This window comes from Pseudophryne corroboree, chromosome 11 (genome assembly GCF_028390025.1).
Source record: "Pseudophryne corroboree isolate aPseCor3 chromosome 11, aPseCor3.hap2, whole genome shotgun sequence".
NCBI classification, from domain to species: Eukaryota; Metazoa; Chordata; class Amphibia; order Anura; family Myobatrachidae; genus Pseudophryne; species Pseudophryne corroboree.
The window spans coordinates 235084132-235106574 of record NC_086454.1 but is presented as its reverse complement, the minus strand read 5'-3'; the positions used below and the strand labels follow the sequence as shown (position 1 = coordinate 235106574).

General features: G+C 47.4%; 1 protein-coding gene across 3 annotated transcripts in view; it reads left to right on the top strand.

The window, feature by feature from the left end:
- Positions 1-22443, top strand: part of RBL2 (RB transcriptional corepressor like 2) — a 367306-nt gene that overhangs the window by 284451 nt on the left and 60412 nt on the right. For 2 of the 3 annotated variants that reach the window (XM_063945305.1, XM_063945307.1), the window contains 5 exons: positions 7930-8047; positions 8188-8424; positions 8694-8938; positions 9049-9225; positions 9310-9384. In XM_063945305.1, the coding sequence (XP_063801375.1) occupies positions 7930-8047; positions 8188-8424; positions 8694-8938; positions 9049-9225; positions 9310-9384 (852 nt within the window). The remainder of the gene's footprint in view (positions 1-7929; positions 8048-8187; positions 8425-8693; positions 8939-9048; positions 9226-9309; positions 9385-22443) is intronic. The other variant, XM_063945306.1, reaches the window with a different exon arrangement.

Below are 22443 nucleotides of genomic sequence, written 5' to 3'. Positions count from 1 at the left end.
CAGTGTATGCTCTGACAATAGCGTGGCCATACAGCCTCGTATCTGTTTCCACCATTCCTGCGGCTTACTCTGTTGATAAAGCGGATCAAGTAAGAAGAGCCACGACTGTAATCCTAGTGGCGCTTCATTGGCCTCGGAGAGCAGGGTTTTCGGATCCTCGCTGGCTACTCACGGACAATCCGTGGCCGTTCCGCTACCTCCATACCTTCTGGAAAAGGGTCAGTTTTGTTACCCCAAGTTAGCGCTGCTGTGTTTCACGGGGTGGCTATTGAAACTGCTCTCTTAAAACGAGAGGGCATTTCACAGTCGGTTATACCAACCATGTTACATGCTGGGAAGCCAGTTACAGCAGCTCATTATCACAGAATTGAGCAAGCTTATGTTGGTTGGGGTAAAGCTCGGAAGTTTCCAAAATCTTCTTTCAAATGATTCCGTCTGGAACTATGTTTACAACGGGGTTACATGAAGGACTAAGTTTAACGGCACTAAAGGTGCAGGTTTCTATTTTAACGATTTTCTTTCAGCGCCGTTTGGCTCTTTTTCCAAGAGCGCATACGTTTCTGCAGGGTCTCCTTACAGTTTAACCTCCGTTTATACCACTTACATCTTGATGGGACTTCAATAGACTTTTAGGTTTTTGTAGTCCTCACTTTTTGAACTCTTACAACAAGGGGCTGTTAAGTTTCTCAATTACACACCAGTTTTCTTCTAGCCTTGACTTCTGCAGGGTGTGTTCTAAATTAGGTGCACAGTACATAGAATACATTGTTTGGTCTTCATAATGCAGTCAACTTAGTTTGGCCAGTTTCCAGTCGGAGGTTGACTAGTTGAATTAAGCTGACCATTCATCAGGCTTTTTTTCATACTAGTTTACAACCGATTGCATTGATTTCAGCACTCCATGCGTTCTGTGGGAACGTCATGGACAGCAGGTGGTAAACATAGTTGTCACGGCACACGTTTGTGCGCTTTTACAAGTTTAATAGTTTTGCGGCATCAGCATCTAGCTTTGGCCGTCTATTGTTACAGGTAACAACCAGCTCTTCCGCCCAAGGGGGAAACTTTGGTACGTCCCAAGAGTACTACAGTGATCCCTAGTGGATGAAAAAGAAAACAGGATTTTGGTACTTACCAGGTAAATCCTTTTCTTTGAATCCATAGGGGTCCAGAGCAGTTTCACCTGTCTTGTGGTAGGTTCAGTATATCTTATGGTAACACATTCTCACCGACTTGTTGGAAGCTTACGATGATTATCGGTTGTCGGGTCAACTTTCCAGTTATCCGTTAGGTTATGTGTCAAATTTACAGTTGTCCGTTTTTTTATAATGTTGTAATTCACCATTGTTCATCCTCTCTTTCACTCCTGTTCGTCTCAGCACAAAAACACTGAGGCACTTGGGAGTATGGAGGAGGGAGGAGGGTTACACATTTAAATATTTAAATGGGTCTCTCCCTGCTATCGCACCGTCCGTATCCCAAGAGTACTCCAGTGATCCCTATGGATTCAAAGAAAATGATCTACCTGGTAAGTACCAAAATCCTTTCTCTAACGTCCTAAGTGGATGCTGGGACTCCGTAAGGACCATGGGGAATAGCGGCTCCGCAGGAGACAGGGCACAAAATAAAAGCTTGAGATATCAGGTGGTGTGCACTGGCTCCTCCCCCTATGACCCTCCTCCAAGCCAGTTAGATTTTTGTGCCCGGCCGAGAAGGGTGCAAACTAGGTAGCTCTCCAGAGCTGCTTAGAATAAAAGTTTAGTTAGGTTTTTTTATTTTCAGGGAGTCCTGCTGGCAACAGGCTCACTGCATCGTGGGACTAAGGGGAGAAGAAGCAAACTCACCTGAGTGCAGAGTGGATTGGGCTTCTTAGGCTACTGGACGTTAGCTCCAGAGGGACGATCACAGGTTCAGCCTGGATGGGTCACCGGAGCCGCGCCGCCGTCCCCCTTACAGAGCCAGAAGAGACGAAGGTCCGGTGAAAGCGGCGGCAGAAGACATCCTGTCTTCAAGACTAAGGTAGCGCACAGCACCGCAGCTGTGCGCCATTGCTCTCAGCACACTTCACACTCCGGTCACTGAGGGTGCAGGGCGCTGGGGGGGAGCGCCCTGAGACGCAATATAACACACATATACCTTAGCTGGCAAAAGGAATACATCACATATAGCTCCAGGGCTATATGGATGTATTTTTTCCCCTGCCATTTTACACAAAAAAGCGGGAGTTAAGGACGTCGTGAAGGGGCGGGGCCTATCTCCTCAGCACACTGGCGCCATTATTCCCTCACAGCTCCGCTGGAAGGACGGCTCCCTGATTCTCCCCTGCAGTACTGCATCTGATTCAGGGTAAAAAAGAGAAGGGGGGGCATTTTGGCAGCAAATAACTAGATTAACAGCAGCTATACTTATATAAGGTTATCCCTGTATATATATAGCGCTGGGTGTGTGCTGGCAGACTCTCCCTCTGTCTCTCCAAAGGGCTAAGTGGGGTCCTGTCCTCTATCAGAGCATTCCCGGTGTGTGTGCTGTGTGTCGGTACGAGTGTGTCGACATGTATGAGGAGGAAAATGAGGTGGAGGCGGAGCAGTTGCCTGTGTTAGTGATGTCACCCCCTAGGGAGTCGACACCTGACTGGATGATTGTGTTTAAGCAATTAAGTGATAATGTCAGCAATTTACAAAAAACTGTTGACGACATGAGAAAGCCGGCAAATCAATTAGTGCCTGTTCAGGCGTCTCAGACACCCTCAGGGGCCCTAAAACGGCCGCTACCTCAGTGGGTCGACACGGATCCAGATCCAGATACTGAATCTAGTGTCGACGGTGACGAGACAAACGTAATGTCCAGTAGGGCCACACGTTACATGATCACGGCAATGAAAGAGGCATTGAACCTTTCTGACACTACAAATACCTCAAAGACGGGTATTATGTGGGGTGTGAAAAAACTGCCAATAGTTTTTCCTGAGTCTGAGGAAATAAATGAGGTGTGTGATAAAGCGTGGGTTTCCCCCGATAAAAAACAGCTAATTTCTAATAAGTTATTAGCACTATACCCTTTCCCTCCAGAGGTTAGGGCACGGTGGGAAACACCCCCTAGGGTAGATAAGGCGCTCACACGTTTATCTAAACAAGTAGCGTTACCGTCCCCTGATACGGCCACCCTCAAAGAACCAGCTGATAGGAGGCTGGAAAATATCCTGAAAAGTATATACACACATACTGGTGTTATACTGCGACCAGCAATCGCATCAGCCTGGATGTGCAGTGCTGGAGTCGCATGGGCGGATTCCCTGACTGAGAATATTGATACCCTGGATAGGGACAATATTCCGTTAACTATAGAACATTTAAAGGATGCATTGCTATATATGCGTGATGCGCAGAGGGATATTTGTACCCTGGCATCAAGAGTAAGCGCAATGTCCATCTCTGCCAGAAGAGCATTATGGACCAGACAGTGGTCAGGGGACGCAGATTCCAAACGGCACATGGAAGTATTGCCGTATAAGGGGGAGGAGTTATTTGGGGCTGGTCTAACAGACCTGGTGGCCACGGCAACGGCTGGAAAATCCACCTTTTTACCCCAGGTTACTTCACATCAACAGAAAAAGACACAGTCTTTTCAAACTCAGTCCTTTCGTTCCCATAAGTACAAGCGAGCAAAAGGTCACTCTTTTCTGCCCAAGGGCAGAGGAAGAGGAAAAAGGCAGCACCATGCAGCCGCTTCCCAGGAGCAGAAGCCCTCCCCTGCTTCTGCCAAGTCTTCAGCATGACGCTGGGGCTTTACAAGCAGACTCAGACACGGTGGGGGCCCGTCTCAAGTATTTCAACGCGCAGTGGGCTCACTCGCAAGTGGATCCCTGGATTCTACAGGTAGTATCACAGGGGTACAAACTGGAATTCGAGGCGTTTCCTCCTCATCGGTTCCTGAAGTCTGCTTTACCAAAGTCTCCCTCCGACAGGGAGGCAGTTCTGGAAGCCATTCACAAGCTGTACTCCCAGCAGGTGATAATCAAGGTACCCCTCTTACAACAGGGGAAGGGGTATTATTCCACACTATTTGTGGTACCGAAGCCGGACGGCTCGGTGAGACCAATATTAAATCTAAAATCTTTGAACACTTACATAAAAAGGTTCAAATTCAAGATGGAGTCACTCAGAGCGGTGATAGCGAACCTGGAAGAGGGGGACTATATGGTGTCGCTGGACATCAAGGATGCTTATCTCCACGTCCCAATATATCCTTCTCACCAAGGGTACCTCAGGTTTGTAGTACAAAACTGTCATTATCAGTTTCAGACGCTGCCGTTTGGATTGTCCACGGCGCCTCGGGTCTTTACCAAGGTAATGGCCGAAATGATGATTCTTCTACGAAGAAAAGGCATCTTAATTATCCCTTACTTGGACGATCTCCTGATAAGGGCAAGAACCAAGGAACAGTTAGAAGTCGGAGTGGCACTATCTCAGGTAGTGCTAAGTCAGCACGGATGGATTCTAAATATTCCAAAATCGCAGCTGATTCCAACGACATGTCTACTGTTCTTAGGAATGATTCTGGACACAGTCCAGAAGAAGGTGTTTCTCCCGGAGGAGAAGGCCAGGGAGTTATCCGAGCTAGTCAGGAACCTCCTAAAACCAGGACAGGTCTCAGTGCATCAGTGCACAAGGGTCCTGGGAAAAATGGTGGCTTCTTACGAAGCGATTCCATTCGGAAGATTCCATGCAAGAACTTTTCAGTGGGATCTACTGGGAAAATGGTCCGGATCGCATCTTCAGATGCATCAACGGATAACCCTGTCGCCAAGGACAAGGGTGTCTCTCCTGTGGTGGCTTCAGAGGGCTCATCTACTAGAGGGCCGCAGATTTGGCATTCAGGATTGGATCCTGGTAACCACGGATGCCAGCCTGAGAGGCTGGGGAGCAGTCACACAGGGAAGGAATTTCCAGGGCTTGTGGTCAAGCATGGAAACATCTCTTCATATAAACATTCTAGAACTAAGGGCCATTTACAATGCCTTAATTCAAGCAAAACCTCTGCTTCAGGGTCAGGCGGTGTTGATCCAGTCGGACAACATCACGTCAGTCGCCCACATAAACAGACAGGGCGGCACGAGAAGCAGGAGGGCAATGGCAGAAACTGCAAGGATTCTTCGCTGGGCGGAAAATCATGTGATAGCACTGTCAGCAGTGTTCATTCCGGGAGTGGACAACTGGGAAGCAGACTTCCTCAGCAGACACGACCTTCACCCGGGAGAGTGGGGACTTCACCCAGAAGTCTTCCACCAAATTGTAAACCGTTGGGAAAGACCAAAGGTGGACATGATGGCGTCACGTCTAAACAAAAAACTGGACAGATATTGCGCCAGGTCAAGGAACCCTCAGGCAATAGCAGTGGACGCTCTGGTAACGCCGTGGGTGTACCAGTCAGTGTATGTATTCCCTCCTCTGCCCCTCATACCGAAAGTATTGAGAATCATAAGAAGGAGAGGAGTAAGAACTATACTCGTGGTTCCGGATTGGCCAAGAAGGTCTTGGTACCCGGAACTTCAAGAGATGCTCACGGACGAACCGTGGCCTCTACCTCTAAGACAGGACCTGCTACTGCAGGGGCCTTGTCTGTTCCAAGACTTACCGCGGCTGCGTTTGACGGCATGGCGGTTGAACGCCGGATCCTGAAGGACAAGGGCATTCCAGAAGAAGTCATCCCTACTCTGGTAAAAGCCAGAAAGGAAGTAACCGCAAAACATTATCACCGCATTTGGCGTAAATATGTTGCGTGGTGTGAGGCCAAGAAGGCCCCTACACAGGAATTTCAACTGGGTCGTTTCTTGCATTTCCTGCAAACAGGACTGTCTATGGGCCTAAAATTAGGGTCCATTAAGGTTCAAATTTCGGCCCTGTCGATATTCTTCCAGAAAGAACTGGCTTCAGTACCTGAAGTTCAGACATTTGTGAAAGGGGTGCTGCACATACAGCCTCCTTTTGTGCCTCCAGTGGCACCTTGGGATCTCAATGTTGTGTTGAGATTTCTAAAATCACACTGGTTTGAACCATTGTCTACGGTAGATTTAAAATATCTCACGTGGAAGGTGTCGATGCTGTTGGCCTTGGCTTCAGCTAGGCGTGTGTCAGAATTGGCGGCTTTATCATGTAAAAGCCCTTACCTAAATTTTCATTCTGACAGGGCGGAATTGAGGACTCGTCCTCAATTTCTACCTAAGGTGGTTTCTGCATTTCACATGAACCAACCTATTGTGGTACCTGCGGCTACTAGGGACTTAGAGGACTCTTAAGTTGCTGGACGTTGTCAGGGCCTTGAAAATATATGTTTCCAGGACGGCTGGAGTCAGGAAAACTGACTCGCTGTTTATCCTGTATGCACCCAACAAGCTGGGTGCTCCTGCTTCAAAGCAGACGATTGCTCGTTGGATTTGTAGTACAATTCAGCTTGCACATTCCGTGGCTGGATTGCCACAGCCAAAATCAGTAAAAGCCCATTCCACAAGGAAAGTGGGCTCATCTTGGGCGGCTGCCCGAGGGGTCTCGGCTTTACAACTTTGCCGAGCAGCTACTTGGTCAGGGGCAAACACGTTTGCTAAATTCTACAAATTTGATACCCTGGCTGAGGAGGACCTGGAGTTCTCTCATTCGGTGCTGCAGAGTCATCCGCACTCTCCCGCCCATTTGGGAGCTTTGGTATAATCCCCATGGTCCTTACGGAGTCCCAGCATCCACTTAGGACGTTAGAGAAAATAAGATTTTACTTACCGATAAATCTATTTCTCGTAGTCCGTAGTGGATGCTGGGCGCCCATCCCTAGTGCGGATTGTCTGCAATACTTGTATATAGTTATTGTTACAAAAAATTCGGGTTATTATTGTTGAGCCATCCTTTCAGAGGCTCCTTTAAATTTATCATACTGTTAACTGGGTTCAGATCACGAGTTGTATCGGTGTGATTGGTGTGGCTGGTATGAGTCTTACCCGGGATTCAATATCCTTCCTTATTATGTACGCTCGTCCGGGCACAGTATCCTAACTGGCTTGGAGGAGGGTCATAGGGGGAGGAGCCAGTGCACACCACCTGATATCTCAAGCTTTTATTTTGTGCCCTGTCTCCTGCGGAGCCGCTATTCCCCATGGTCCTTACGGAGTCCCAGCATCCACTACGGACTACGAGAAATAGATTTATCGGTAAGTAAAATCTTATTATTTTCTCCAAACACAGCATCTCGGGATATGCATTCAACACCACATGTCCCGTGCTGCACCATATAGTTGCTTTCCCTGTTTCAGTTTATATCAGAGATCTCCACATCTAGGTAAGGATCATATTGGGGCATTGTAATAGCAGCTGTGCACATAGAAGCTGATACCAATCAGAGCATAATCAGTGGTGTAGGTCAGCATATATAGTCCCACTTCAGTGGCTGAGACTACATGTTCCATGACCCTGAGGAATCAGGCAGCAGTGACATTTTAGGCAGAGACAGGATTTTAAAAGTCCACCTTGGTCTGATCATCACAAATAATCTGCCCTTGATGACTGTTTTTTTCATATTTAGCTTAAATACAGATGTGTCCTCTCTCATTGTGGCTGTGTTTAATCGCAATTGTGATTCATTCTCTGCGATTTTTGTGCCCGGTCGCAGGCACGTGCAAGTAGTCACACCTGCGACCCATAGAGGAGAATACATACGATCATGGTGCGACTATTTGCAAGCAGACTGTCAGAAATGGGGAAAAAATAACAGGGAAACTTTTAGGGGAGATTCAAAATGGGAAGAGATTTAGATTTGAGTGTAAAATAAAATATGCATCCTGTACAGCAAGAGAACCACATTTTGTTGCATTTGTCTTTGTGCATGAAATGCAGGTCTGCCTCTCAAATGTTAATCCTCTAGAATAACAATTATATTTATAATTTTTAGGTCATGCACCCGCAGCATTTTGAGAGGTCTATCAGTAACAGCACAACAAGCTCATCAACCCCTCTTACCCCAAGAAGAGTGAATGAGATCCGGGCAGATGCATCTGGCCTAGGAAGAAGTATGTGGCTGCATTTATACAGAATCTCCAGAGTGGTTTTCGATGCAATTGCTGATCTAGAAATAGATTTGAACAGTTATCACTGGTTTTGTATACTTACAGAGTAGTTATATATTTATGTACTACTTTTATGTCTTCAGGCCTCTCTTCCTCACCCACTTTGTGTGAACGGTATAATTCTCCCGTCGCTGGGACAGTTCGCCGACGCCTCTTCAGAGACACCGAAAGCCCATCTGATGGGGGAAGTCCAGCACAAGCTTCTCCGCACTCCTCTTCTGATGCAAGTACCCCCCCTGTTCCTGGCCAGACGCTAGTAACCATGGCAACTGCTACAGTGACTGCAAATAATGGGCAAACCGTGACAATCCCTGTGCAAGGTAAGACAAATACGCAGTATAGTATATACTGAAGAACACGTGGTTTTCTTAGGAGTAACATTAGAAAAGGACCATACTAATGTATATTTTTGTGCCCATTTGCTTTAGTTTTCTTCAACTTCTCTTAGAGATATCTTTTGTAGTGCTAAATTCTTCAGTATATTAAGTATATTCTGTTATATTGTTTTTAACAAATTGGAAAATTGTGTTTGGTTGTGCGGGGAACATCAAGCCAGTTAAATGTCCTCTCTCGGTTATTCTAAACTCAGGTATTGCCAATGAGAATGGAGGGATCACATTTTTCCCGGTGCAGGTAAATGTGAGTGGACAAGCTCATGGGGTGACCAGTTCCATCCAGCCACTTACAGCCCAGGCACTTGCTGGACCAATGAGCACCCAACAGATGCAGGTTGCAGGACAAGTAACTGTCCCATCGGTCCCAGCCTCTCCAGGCCAGCAGACTCGCAACAGCAAACTAAAGAAGGTTGGCTCTCTAGCTCTCTTCTTCCGCAGGGTGAGATATTTTATAGTGCACTGATTTATATTACATACAATATGATGATTTGCTTGTTATTGATGAATAAATATTCACACTACTCGTATGTCTGTTTTCTCCCAAACAAGGTTTACCATTTAGCCAGTGTTCGCCTTCGTGATCTTTGCCATAAGCTAGATATTTGTGATGAGCTTCGGAAAAAGATCTGGACTTGCTTAGAGTTCTCCATTGTGCACTGTTCTAGCTTGATGAAGGATCGGCATTTGGACCAGCTCTTGATGTGTGCAGTGTATGTGATGGCCAAGGTGAGACTGGCAGGGCTATAGCAGAATGTCCATACACAGTGCTTAGAAATTTTCAGCCTAAGTCACATTGTATTTCGTTCCAAGCAGGTGACAGAGGAAGATCTCTCTTTCCACAACATCATAAAATGTTATCGTACCCAGCCTCATGCGCAGAGTCACGTAAGTACATCACTAAAAATTTGTGACATACAAAGTGCTTACCTGATGTTGTTGACCGTTTGTCTTAAAGTCACTTTAAATGGAGGCCATTGTTGCAGTTCCCATAATTTGGTAAAGTGGTCTTTCAGTATGCTGCAAAAATTAAATTAACGGGGCTTTCGAGAAAATGATTAGTCAAGATCATTTTGACATGTTAAAATTTTTAATTTTTTAATATAATGCCCAATTTTGTACATAAAAAAAGACAAAAAATATATTTAATAGAACAGACACCCCTCACCTCCCATAAGCCTGAAGGTGGTATTACCCAACATACAATATAGACACACAGGCACACCAAAATACCTGTGTTTAGCAGTCCAGCCACATGAAAAAGAAAACATGGGAAAGTCCATGGGGAACAGAGCACCAGGAAGGCCATTGGTTGACACGTGTGGATGGCTAATTTAAAAAAATGTACTACAGACGTGTCCTCATACATCTTTGCTGCAGTTGTGCCAAACAGCCCCTCTTGGCATGCCAGGTCCCATGAGACTCTACTAGTGCCGGACGTTTCGGGGTTTTTTGCAGAAAATATATGTCTTCGTTGCAACACAATGCATCTAGGACCCATCAGGAGACTGTGCTGATTAATCTGATACAGTATGTCTGTGAGCATCTGAATCTGCATACAAAGTGCTACAATGCAGCGGCCATGGCTTTTTCCCATGTAAAGTTCCTTTTGTGTTTAGTATTGAGATTCGGTAGCACACAGATATATGCGATGCGGTTAATATATCGGCGGTCAGAATCCCAACCGCAGCCCAGTATTCACACCACCACCCGAGTGGTAATTTCTCTTACGTCCTAGAGGATGCTGGGGTCCACATTAGTACCATGGGGTATAGACAGGTCCACCAGGAGCCATTGGCATTTCAAGAGTTTGAGAGTGTGTGCTGGCTCCTCCCTCTATGCCCCTCCTACAAGACTCAGTTTAGTAAATGTACCCGGAGGAGCCGGTCACAGCTAGGGGAGCTCTACAGAGCTTCTTTAGTAAAAGGTTTTTTTTAGAGTTTATTATTTTACAGGGAGGCTGCTGGCAACAGCCTCCCTGCTTCGTGGGACTAAGAGGGGGAAATATGTCCACCCTGCTGGGTCTGAGCCACTATCTCTGCTGACCGTACACCTAGCTCCTGAGGGGATAGATCATTCCCCGCCACAGGGGATCGCTCACCCCAGCAGCATGCTGCCACCCCCTTACAGAGCCAGAAGATAGGTGGCGAGTGAGTCACTGAGCCCCCTAGCAAGCGGGGGGGCCGGTGTGAAGATGGCAGCAGCAGGGTAGGGAGCGCGGTATTAACCGCGCTCCGGAGCTCAGAGGCACACTGTGCGGCGCTGTGAGGGACGCCCTGAGCCAGCGCCTGAACCCTGCACTGGTCAGCAAGCCTGTCGGGGTCCGTGGATCTCAGCCAGCATATACCTCAGGCCAGTATAATCCTTGTGAAGAGCGGGAAGACAGCGCCATTTTGGGAGCAGAGCTTCTCCTCAGAGTGGACCCAGCAGCGTTCAGCACCAATTTTCCTGCCTGCACAGCGATGTCCCTCCACAGCAATGTCCCTCCACAGCAACTCCAGCTATCTCTCACGGTACCAGGCGGTTGTAGAAGGGGTGGGGAGGCTGAATAAAGACTGTGTAACCTATTAAGGTGCACAGTCAGCACTGGTAGGGGGTCTCCCTTTACCTGAAAAGTGCTGTGTGTGGGTGGGCTCCAATCTCTGTGTCTCTCTTGCCATTCTTGGGGGTGAAACTCTGCCCTCCCCTGTGTTTGTGTGGAGTGTCTGTGGTCTCCATTAAGCTATGTCCAGGGACTCTGTGTCATATGCTGCAGAGGATATGTCCTCTCAGGATGATCCCATTCCATGTGCTCAGGATTGCACTGGTTTAGCACAGATACCAGCGAGGGAGCCTGAGTGGTTATCCTCTATCAAATCTATGATTTCTCAGATTTCTACTAGGGTTGCACAGAATGCATCTGCAACTCAGGCTTTACAGAACTCTATGGCAGTCTGGCCCAGTTCTGTTACCTCAGGGTCCCCCGCTGTATATTCCCAAAAACGTGCTCTTCGACAGATTATGCAAGATGACACGGATACCGATTCTGACACTGAGGACGGTGATGGGGATGTGTTGAGGGGGGCAGCATCTCTTGCAAAAGGGGTGCAGTTGATGATAGAGGCCATTAGGGATGTGTTGAATATTACTGATACAACACTTGTGCCGGTTGAGGAGGCTTACTTCACTGAAAATAAGAAAGCCTTGCTAAACTGCCCTGCGTCAAAAGAATTAAATGCTTTTTTTGAAAAAGCTTGGGAAAACCCTGAGAAAAAATTCCAGACCCCTAAAAGGGTCCTGGTGGCGTTTCCTTTCCCTATGAAGGATAGAAAAAAATGAGAAAACCCACCCATTGTTGACGCGTCTGTATCCAGACTCTCAAAAAAGGTGGTTTTACCTGTTCCAGGATCCACCGCCTTGAAAGAGCCGGCTAAAATTGATAATACGCTCAAATCCATGTACACTGCTTCAGGGGCTATATTACGTCGCACTATTGTCAAAGCTATAGTAAAGTGGTCAGGCACATTACTTGAAGATTTGGATACTATGGATAAATGTGATGTTGAATTGTTTTTGCGTAACATTCAGGATTCGGCAGGATTTCTGGTAGAATCCATGAAAGACCTGGGTTCCATGGCTGCAAGAATTTCTTCCATATCTGTCTTAGCTCGCCGAGGGCTGTGGCTGCGACAGTGGTCTGCCGACGCGGAATCCAGGAGAAGTGTGAAGACCCTACCCTACACAGGTCAGGCTCTCTTTGGGGAAGCGTTAGATGCGTGGATATCCACGGCTACGGCGGGTAAGTCACCTTTTCTTCCCTCAGCTGCACCTGCTACGAAGAAACCCTTTTCTTCAACTGCATCACAGCCCTTTCGGGCTGCCAAGCCATGAAAGGCTAGACCGTCCAACACCTTCTTTAGGCGAGGTCGGCCCAAATCCAAGAAACCTGCTGCGGCGGGTTCCCAGGAACAGAAACCTGCTTCAGGTACACCAAAGTCCTCCGCATGACGGTATTCTGCACGCCCCGTAGGTGGAGCCGGTGGGAGTGAGACTCAGGCATTTCTGTCACGTCTGAGTGTCATCCGGCCTGGATTCCCGGGTGCAAGATATCGTGTCCCAGGGGTACAGGCTGGAATTTTAAGTTCTCCCTCCTCACCGATTTTTCACATCTGGCTTGCCAGCTATGCTGGCAGACAGGACTGTCCTGCAAGAAGCCGTCCAGAGGTTGGTGGAGGCACAGGTTATTGTACCGGTCCCTCCTCATATGCAAAACAAAGGTTACTATTCTAACCTTTTCGTGGTACCGAAACCGGATGGTTCGGTCAGTCCCAATCTGAACCTAAAATCGCTAAATCCCTTTCTGAAGGAGTTCAAGTTTAAAATGGAGTCTCTAAGGGCGGTGATATCAGGTCTGGAAGAGGGGGAATTCCTGGTATCCCTGGATATCAAGGATGCGTACCTCCACATTCCGATTTGGCCGCCGCATCAGGCTTATCTCAGATTTGCACTGTTGGACTGTCACTATCAGTTCCAGGCTCTGCCATTTGGCCTCTCCACAGCACCGAGGGTGTTCACCAGGTGATGGCGGAAATGATGGTTCTCCTCCGCAGACAGGGGTGAACATAATTCCATATCTAGACAATCTGCTGATAAAGGCACCGTCCAAGGAGAAGCTGTTACAGTCCATCCTCCTCACGACCCACCTGCTCAGGGAACAAGGTTAGAGCCTGAATCTTCTAAAATCAAATTTGGAACCAACCAGGTGGTTGTCCTTTCTGGGAATGATCCTTGACACGGAAGTGCAGAGGGTGTTTCTTCCAGAGGAAAAAGCGTTGATGATTCAAACAATGGTCCGGGATGTCCTGAAGCCAGCCCGGGGTTCATCAGTGCATTCGCCTTCTGGGAAAGATGGTGGCCTCTTATGAGGCTCTTCAGTACGGGAGATTTCATGCTTGGTCCTTCCAACTGTATCTCATGGACAAGTGGTCAGGATCCCATCTACATATGCACCAGTGGATAGGTCTGTCGCCAAAGGCCAGGATTTCACTCCTCTGGTGGTTGCAACTACCTCACCTTCTGGAGGGCCACAAGTTCGGGATTCAGAACTGGATCCTTCTAACCACGGATGCAAGTCTCCGGGGCTGGGGCGCAGTCACTCAAGGGGAGACCTTCCAAGGAAGGTGGTCAAGTCTGGAGGCCGGCCTGACAATAAACATTCTAGAACTAAGGGCCATCTACAACGGTCTTCTCTAAGCGGCCCATCTTCTGAGAAATCGGGCCATTCAAGTGCAGTCGGACAATGTAACGACAGTGGCTTACATCAACCGACAGAGCGGAATGAAGAGCAGAGCTGCAATGTCAGAGGTAACAAGAATCATCCTCTGGGCAGAAAAACATGCGTTGGCGCTGTCAGCAATCTTCATTCCGGGAGCAGACAACTGGGAAGCAGACTTCCTCAGCAGAAACGATCTCCATCCAGGAGAGTGGGGACTGCATCCGGAGGTGTTCACGGAGGTAACGGATCTTTGGGGTGTACCTCAAATCGACATGATGGCCTCTCGTCTCAACAAGAAATTTCAGCGATATTGTTTTAGGTCGAGGGACCCGCAAGTAGTGGCGGTGGACGCCCTGGTGACTTTGTGGGTTTTCCAGTCGGTGTACATGTTTCCACCACTCCCACTCATTCCAAAAGTGCTAAAGCTCATAAGGAGCTCAAGGGTTCAAGTGATCCTCATTGCTCCAGACTGGCCAAGAAGGTCTTGGTACGCTGATCTTCTGGATCTACTGCTAGAAGAGCCGAGGACTCTTCCTCTTTGGGAGGACCTGCTGCAGCAGGGGCCGTTCGCCTATCAAGACTTACCGCGGCAGCATTTGACGGCATGGAGGTTGAACGCCAGATACTAGCTCGGGAGGGCATTCCGAACAAGGTTATTCCTAGCCTGTATCAGGGTAACGTCTAAACATTACCATCGTATTTGTTAATAATATGTATCTTGGTGTGAGTCAAGAAGTTTCCTACGGTGGAGTTTCAACTGGGACGTTTTCTCCTCTTCCTGCAAGCAGGTGTGGATATAGGCCTGAGGTTGGGGATCCATAAAGGTCCAAATTTCGTCCCTATCCATTTTCTTCCAGAAACAGTTGGCTGCCCTCCCTGAGGTTCAGACTTTTTTGAAGGGAGTTCTGCACATCAAACCTCCCTTTGTGCTGCCTACAGCGCCCTGGGATCTTAATGTGGTGTTGCAGTTCCTCCAGTCGGACTGGTTTGAGCCTCTACAGGAGGTTGAAGTCAAGTTTCTCACATGGAAGGCTATCACTTTGTTGGCCTTAGCTTCTGCTAGATGTGTGTCGGCGTTGGGGGCTTTGTCCTGTAAAAGCCCATACTTGATCTTCCATGAAGATAGGGCTGAGCTTCGGACACGTCAGCAGTTACTTCCGAAGGTTGTGTCAGCATTTCATATCAACCAACCTATTGTGGTGCCAGTTGCTACTGACTCAATTTCATCAAAGTCCTTGGATGTTGTAAGGGCTCTGAAAATCTATGTGAAGAGGACTGCTCGTCACAGAAAATCGGACTCTCTGTTTGTCCTGTATGATCCAAAGAAACTTGGGTGTCCTGCTTCTAAGCAGACAATATCTCGCTGGATCAGGTTTACTATCCAGCATGCGTGTTCTACGGTAGGATTGCCGTGTCCTACGTCTGTTAAGGCCCACTCTACTCGTAAGGTGGGTTCTTCCTGGGCAGCTGCCCGGGGTTTCTCGGCTTTACAGCTTTGCTGAGCGGCTACTTGGTCTGGGTCGAACACGTTTGCAAAATTCTACAAATTCGATACTTTGGCCGCTGACGACCTGAAGTTTGGTCAATCAGTTATGCAGGAGCCTCCGCGCTCTCCCTCCCGTTCTGGGAGCTTTGGTACATCCCTATGGTACTAATGTGGACCCCAGCATCCTCTAGGACGTAAGAGAAAATAGGATTTTGGTTACCTACCGGTAAATCCTTTTCTCGCAGTCCGTAGAGGATGCTGGGTGCCCGCAAAGCGCTTCGTTTTCCTGCTATCGTTATTTGGTTCAGTACAACTTCGTTTTAGTTGAGTACTGCATTGTTACTTGGTAAGTAATGTTTCAGCGGTTGCTGAGTTTCAAGCTAGTTAGCTTGATGTGCCTTGTATGTGTGAGCTGGTGTGAATCTCGCCACTATGTGTGTAAAATCCTTCTCTCGAAGATGTCCGTCTCCTCTGGCACAGTTTCTAGACTGAGTCTGGTAGGAGGGGCATAGAGGGAGGAGCCAGCCCACACTCTCAAACTTTTAAAGTGCCAATGGCTCCTGGTGGACCCGTCTATACCCCATGGTACTAATGTGGACCCCAGCATCCTCTACGGACTACGAGAAATGGATTTACCATTAGGTAACCAAAATCATATTAATGAAGGAGTTCAAGTTCAAGATGGAGTCTCTAAGGGCGGTGATATCAGGTCTGGAAGAGGGGGAGTTCCTGGTATCCCTGGATATCAAGGATGCGTACCTCCACATTCCGATTTGGCTGCCGCATCAGGCTTATCTCTGCTTCACATTGTTGGATTGTCATTTCCAGTTCCAGGCCCTACCATTCGGCCTCTACACAGCACTGAGGGTATTCAACAAGGTGATGGCAGAGATAATGGTTCTGCTCTGCAAGCACACTTGTTATTCTCGTAGCACACTTTCTGAAATATCACAATAAAAACTCATCTGGTCTGACATTTATTTGAATACAAAAAGTCCAAGGAAATTGGAGAAATAAGGACATTGTGACAACTTTGAAGAAGCAAGAAACAAAATGGATCTACCAAATGCAAACATTAGAACCACATGGTATGAATTAGAGATGAGCGGGTTCGGTTTCTCTGAATCCGAACCCGCCCGAACTTCATGGTTTTTTTCACGGGTCCGAGCAGACTCGGATCCTCCCGCCTTGCTCGGTTAACCCGAGCGCGCCCGAACGTCATCATGACGCTGTCGGATTCTCGTGAGACTCGGATTCTATATAAGGAGCCGCGCGTCGCCGCCATTTTCACACGTGCATTGAGATTGATAGGGAGAGGACGTGGCTGGCGTCCTCTCCGTTTAGATTAGAAGAGAGAGAGAGAGAGAGAGATTGACCTGATTTACTGGAGCTTAGGAGTACTGTAGAAGTGTAGAGAGTGCAGAGTTTACTAGTGACTGACCACAGTGACCACCAGACAGTGCAGTTTTATTTAATATATCCGTTCTCTGCCTGAAAAAAACGATACACACAGTGACTCAGTCACATACCATATCTGTGTGCACTGCTCAGCCCAGTGTGCTGCATCATCTATGTATATATATCTGACTGTGCTCAGCTCACACAGCTTATAATTGTGGGGGAGACTGGGGAGCACTGCAGTGCCAGTTATAGGTTATAGCAGGAGCCAGGAGTACATATTATATTAAAATTAAACAGTGCACACTTTTGCTGCAGGAGTGCCACTGCCAGTGTGACTGACCAGTGACCTGACCACACTGACCACCAGTATAGTTAGTAGTATACTATATTGTGATTGCCTGAAAAAGTTAAACACTCGTCGTGTGACTTCACTTGTGTGGTGTTTTTTTTTTTATTCTATAAAAAACTCATTCTGCTGACAGACAGTGTCCAGCAGGTCCGTCATTATATAATATATACCTGTCCGGCTGCAGTAGTGATATATATATATTTTTTATATCATTATTTATCATCCAGTCGCAGCAGACACAGTACGGTAGTTCACGGCTGTAGCTACCTTTGTGTCGGCACTCGGCAGTCCATCCATAATTGTATACCACCTACCCGTGGTTTTTTTTTCTTTCTTCTTTATACATACATACTACTACATCTCTTTATCAACCAGTCTATATTAGCAGCAGACACAGTACAGTACGGTAGTCCACGGCTGTAGCTACCTCTGTGTCGGCACTCGGCAGTCCGTCCATAATTGTATACCACCTACCCGTGGTTTTTTTTTCTTTCTTCTTTATACATACATACATACTACTACATCTCTTTATCAACCAGTCTATATTAGCAGCAGACACAGTACAGTACGGTAGTTCACGGCTGTAGCTACCTCTGTGTCGGCACTCGGCAGTCCGTCCATAATTGTATACCACCTACCCGTGGTTTTTTTTTCTTTCTTCTTTATACATACATACATACTACTACATCTCTTTATCAACCAGTCTATATTAGCAGCAGACACAGTACAGTACGGTAGTTCACGGCTGTAGCTACCTCTGTGTCGGCACTCGGCAGTCCGTCCATAATTGTATACCACCTACCCGAGGTTTTTTTTTTCTTTCTTCTTTATACATACATACTACTACATCTCTTTATCAACCAGTCTATATTAGCAGCAGACACAGTACAGTACGGTAGTTCACGGCTGTAGCTACCTCTGTGTCGGCACTCGGCAGTCCGTCCATAATTGTATACCACCTACCCGAGGTTTTTTTTTCTTTCTTCTTTATACATACATACTACTACATCTCTTTATCAACCAGTCTATATTAGCAGCAGACACAGTACAGTACGGTAGTTCACGGCTGTAGCTACCTCTGTGTCGGCACTCGGCAGTCCGTCCATAATTGTATACCACCTACCCGTGGTTTTTTTTTCTTTCTTCTTTATACTTATACATACTACTACATCTCTTTATCAACCAGTCTATATTAGCAGCAGACACAGTACAGTACGGTAGTCCACGGCTGTAGCTACCTCTGTGTCGGCACTCGGCAGTCCGTCCATAATTGTATACCACCTACCCGTGGTTTTTTTTTTCTTTCTTCTTTATACTTATACATACTACTGCATCTCTTTATCAACCAGTCTATATTAGCAGCAGACACAGTACAGTACGGTAGTCCACGGCTGTAGCTACCTCTGTGTCGGCACTCGGCAGTCCGTCCATAATTGTATACCACCTACCCGTGGTTTTTTTTTCTTTCTTCTTTATACTTATACATACTACTACATCTCTTTATCAACCAGTCTATATTAGCAGCAGACACAGTACAGTACGGTAGTCCACGGCTGTAGCTACCTCTGTGTCGGCACTCGGCAGTCCGTCCATAATTGTATACCACCTACCCGTGGTTTTTTTTTCTTTCTTCTTTATACTTATACATACTACTACATCTCTTTATCAACCAGTCTATATTAGCAGCAGACACAGTACAGTACGGTAGTCCACGGCTGTAGCTACCTCTGTGTCGGCACTCGGCAGTCCGTCCATAATTGTATACCACCTACCCGTGGTTTTTTTTTTCTTTCTTCTTTATACTTATACATACTACTACATCTCTTTATCAACCAGTCTATATTAGCAGCAGACACAGTACAGTACGGTAGTTCACGGCTGTAGCTACCTCTGTGTCGGCACTCGGCAGTCCGTCCATAATTGTATACCACCTACCCGTGGTTTTTTTTTCTTTCTTCTTTATACTTATACATACTACTACATCTCTTTATCAACCAGTCTATATTAGCAGCAGACACAGTACAGTACGGTAGTTCACGGCTGTAGCTACCTCTGTGTCGGCAGTCCGTCCATAATTGTATACTAGTATCCATCCATCTCCATTGTTTACCTGAGGTGCCTTTTAGTTGTGCCTATTAAAATATGGAGAACAAAAATGTTGAGGTTCCAAAATTAGGGAAAGATCAAGATCCACTTCCACCTCGTGCTGAAGCTGCTGCCACTAGTCATGGCCGAGACGATGAAATGCCAGCAACGTCGTCTGCCAAGGCCGATGCCCAATGTCATAGTACAGAGCATGTCAAATCCAAAACACCAAATATCAGTAAAAAAAGGACTCCAAAACCTAAAATAAAATTGTCGGAGGAGAAGCGTAAACTTGCCAATATGCCATTTACCACACGGAGTGGCAAGGAACGGCTGAGGCCCTGGCCTATGTTCATGGCTAGTGGTTCAGCTTCACATGAGGATGGAGGCACTCAGCCTCTCGCTAGAAAAATGAAAAGACTCAAGCTGGCAAAAGCAGTAGCACCGCAAAGAACTGTGCGTTCTTCGAAATCCCAAATCCACAAGGAGAGTCCAATTGTGTCGGTTGCGATGCCTGACCTTCCCAACACTGGACGTGAAGAGCATGCGCCTTCCACCATTTGCACGCCCCCTGCAAGTGCTGGAAGGAGCACCCGCAGTCCAGTTCCTGATAGTCAGATTGAAGATGTCAGTGTTGAAGTACACCAGGATGAGGAGGATATGGGTGTTGCTGGCGCTGGGGAGGAAATTGACCACGAGGATTCTGATGGTGAGGTGGTTTGTTTAAGTCAGGCACCCGGGGAGACACCTGTTGTCCGTGGGAGGAATATGGCCGTTGACATGCCTGGTGAAAATACCAAAAAAATCAGCTCTTCGGTGTGGAGGTATTTCAACAGAAATGCGGACAACAGGTGTCAAGCCGTGTGTTCCCTTTGTCAAGCTGTAATAAGTAGGGGTAAGGACGTTAACCACCTCGGAACATCCTCCCTTATACGTCACCTGCAGCGCATTCATAATAAGTCAGTGACAAGTTCAAAAACTTTGGGTGACAGCGGAAGCAGTCCACTGACCAGTAAATCCCTTCCTCTTGTAACCAAGCTCACGCAAACCACCCCACCAACTCCCTCAGTGTCAATTTCCTCCTTCCCCAGGAATGCCAATAGTCCTGCAGGCCATGTCACTGGCAATTCTGACGAGTCCTCTCCTGCCTGGGATTCCTCCGATGCATCCTTGCGTGTAACGCCTACTGCTGCTGGCGCTGCTGTTGTTGCTGCTGGGAGTCGATGGTCATCCCAGAGGGGAAGTCGTAAGACCACTTTTACTACTTCCACCAAGCAATTGACTGTCCAACAGTCCTTTGCGAGGAAGATGAAATATCACAGCAGTCATCCTACTGCAAAGCGGATAACTGAGGCCTTGGCATCCTGGGTGGTGAGAAACGTGGTTCCGGTATCCATCATTACTGCAGAGCCAACTAGAGACTTGTTGGAGGTACTGTGTCCCCGGTACCAAATACCATCTAGGTTCCATTTCTCTAGGCAGGCGATACCGAAAATTTACACAGACCTCAGAAAAAGAGTCACCAGTGTCCTAAAAAATGCAGCTGTACCCAATGTCCACTTAACCACGGACATGTGGACAAGTGGAGCAGGGCAGGGTCAGGACTATATGACTGTGACAGCCCACTGGGTAGATGTATGGACTCCCGCCGCAAGAACAGCAGCGGCGGCACCAGTAGCAGCATCTCGCAAACGCCAACTCTTTCCTAGGCAGGCTACGCTTTGTATCACCGCCTTCCAGAATACGCACACAGCTGAAAACCTCTTACGGCAACTGAGGAAGATCATCGCGGAATGGCTTACCCCAATTGGACTCTCCTGTGGATTTGTGGCATCGGACAACGCCAGCAATATTGTGTGTGCATTAAATATGGGCAAATTCCAGCACGTCCCATGTTTTGCACATACCTTGAATTTGGTGGTGCAGAATTATTTAAAAAACGACAGGGGCGTGCAAGAGATGCTGTCGGTGGCCAGAAGAATTGCGGGACACTTTCGGCGTACAGGCACCACGTACAGAAGACTGGAGCACCACCAAAAACTACTGAACCTGCCCTGCCATCATCTGAAGCAAGAAGTGGTAACGAGGTGGAATTCAACCCTCTATATGCTTCAGAGGTTGGAGGAGCAGCAAAAGGCCATTCAAGCCTATACAATTGAGCACGATATAGGAGGTGGAATGCACCTGTCTCAAGCGCAGTGGAGAATGATTTCAACGTTGTGCAAGGTTCTGCTGCCCTTTGAACTTGCCACACGTGAAGTCAGTTCAGACACTGCCAGCCTGAGTCAGGTCATTCCCCTCATCAGGCTTTTGCAGAAGAAGCTGGAGACATTGAAGGAGGAGCTAACACGGAGCGATTCCGCTAGGCATGTGGGACTTGTGGATGGAGCCCTTAATTCGCTTAACAAGGATTCACGGGTGGTCAATCTGTTGAAATCAGAGCACTACATTTTGGCCACCATGCTCGATCCTAGATTTAAAGCCTACCTTGGATCTCTCTTTCCGGCAGACACAAGTCTGCTGGGGTTGAAAGACCTGCTGGTGAGAAAATTGTCAAGTCAAGCGGAACGCGACCTGTCAACATCTCCTCCTTCACATTCTCCCGCAACTGGGGGTGCGAGGAAAAGGCTCAGAATTCCGAGCCCACCCGCTGGCGGTGATGCAGGGCAGTCTGGAGCGACTGCTGATGCTGACATCTGGTCCGGACTGAAGGACCTGACAACGATTACGGACATGTCGTCTACTGTCACTGCATATGATTCTCTCACCATTGAAAGAATGGTGGAGGATTATATGAGTGACCGCATCCAAGTAGGCACGTCACACAGTCCATACTTATACTGGCAGGAAAAAGAGGCAATTTGGAGGCCATTGCACAAACTGGCTTTATTCTACCTAAGTTGCCCTCCCACAAGTGTGTACTCCGAAAGAGTGTTTAGTGCCGCCGCTCACCTTGTCAGCAATCGGCGTACGAGGTTACATCCAGAAAATGTGGAGAAGATGATGTTCATTAAAATGAATTATAATCAATTCCTCCGCGGAGACATTGACCAGCAGCAATTGCCTCCACAAAGTACACAGGGAGCTGAGATGGTGGATTCCAGTGGGGACGAATTGATAATCTGTGAGGAGGGGGATGTACACGGTGATATATCGGAGGATGATGATGAGGTGGACATCTTGCCTCTGTAGAGCCAGTTTGTGCAAGGAGAGATTAATTGCTTCTTTTTTGAGGGGGGTCCAAACCAACCCGTCATATCAGTCACAGTCGTGTGGCAGACCCTGTCACTGAAATGATGGGTTGGTTAAAGTGTGCATGTCCTGTTTTGTTTATACAACATAAGGGTGGGTGGGAGGGCCCAAGGACAATTC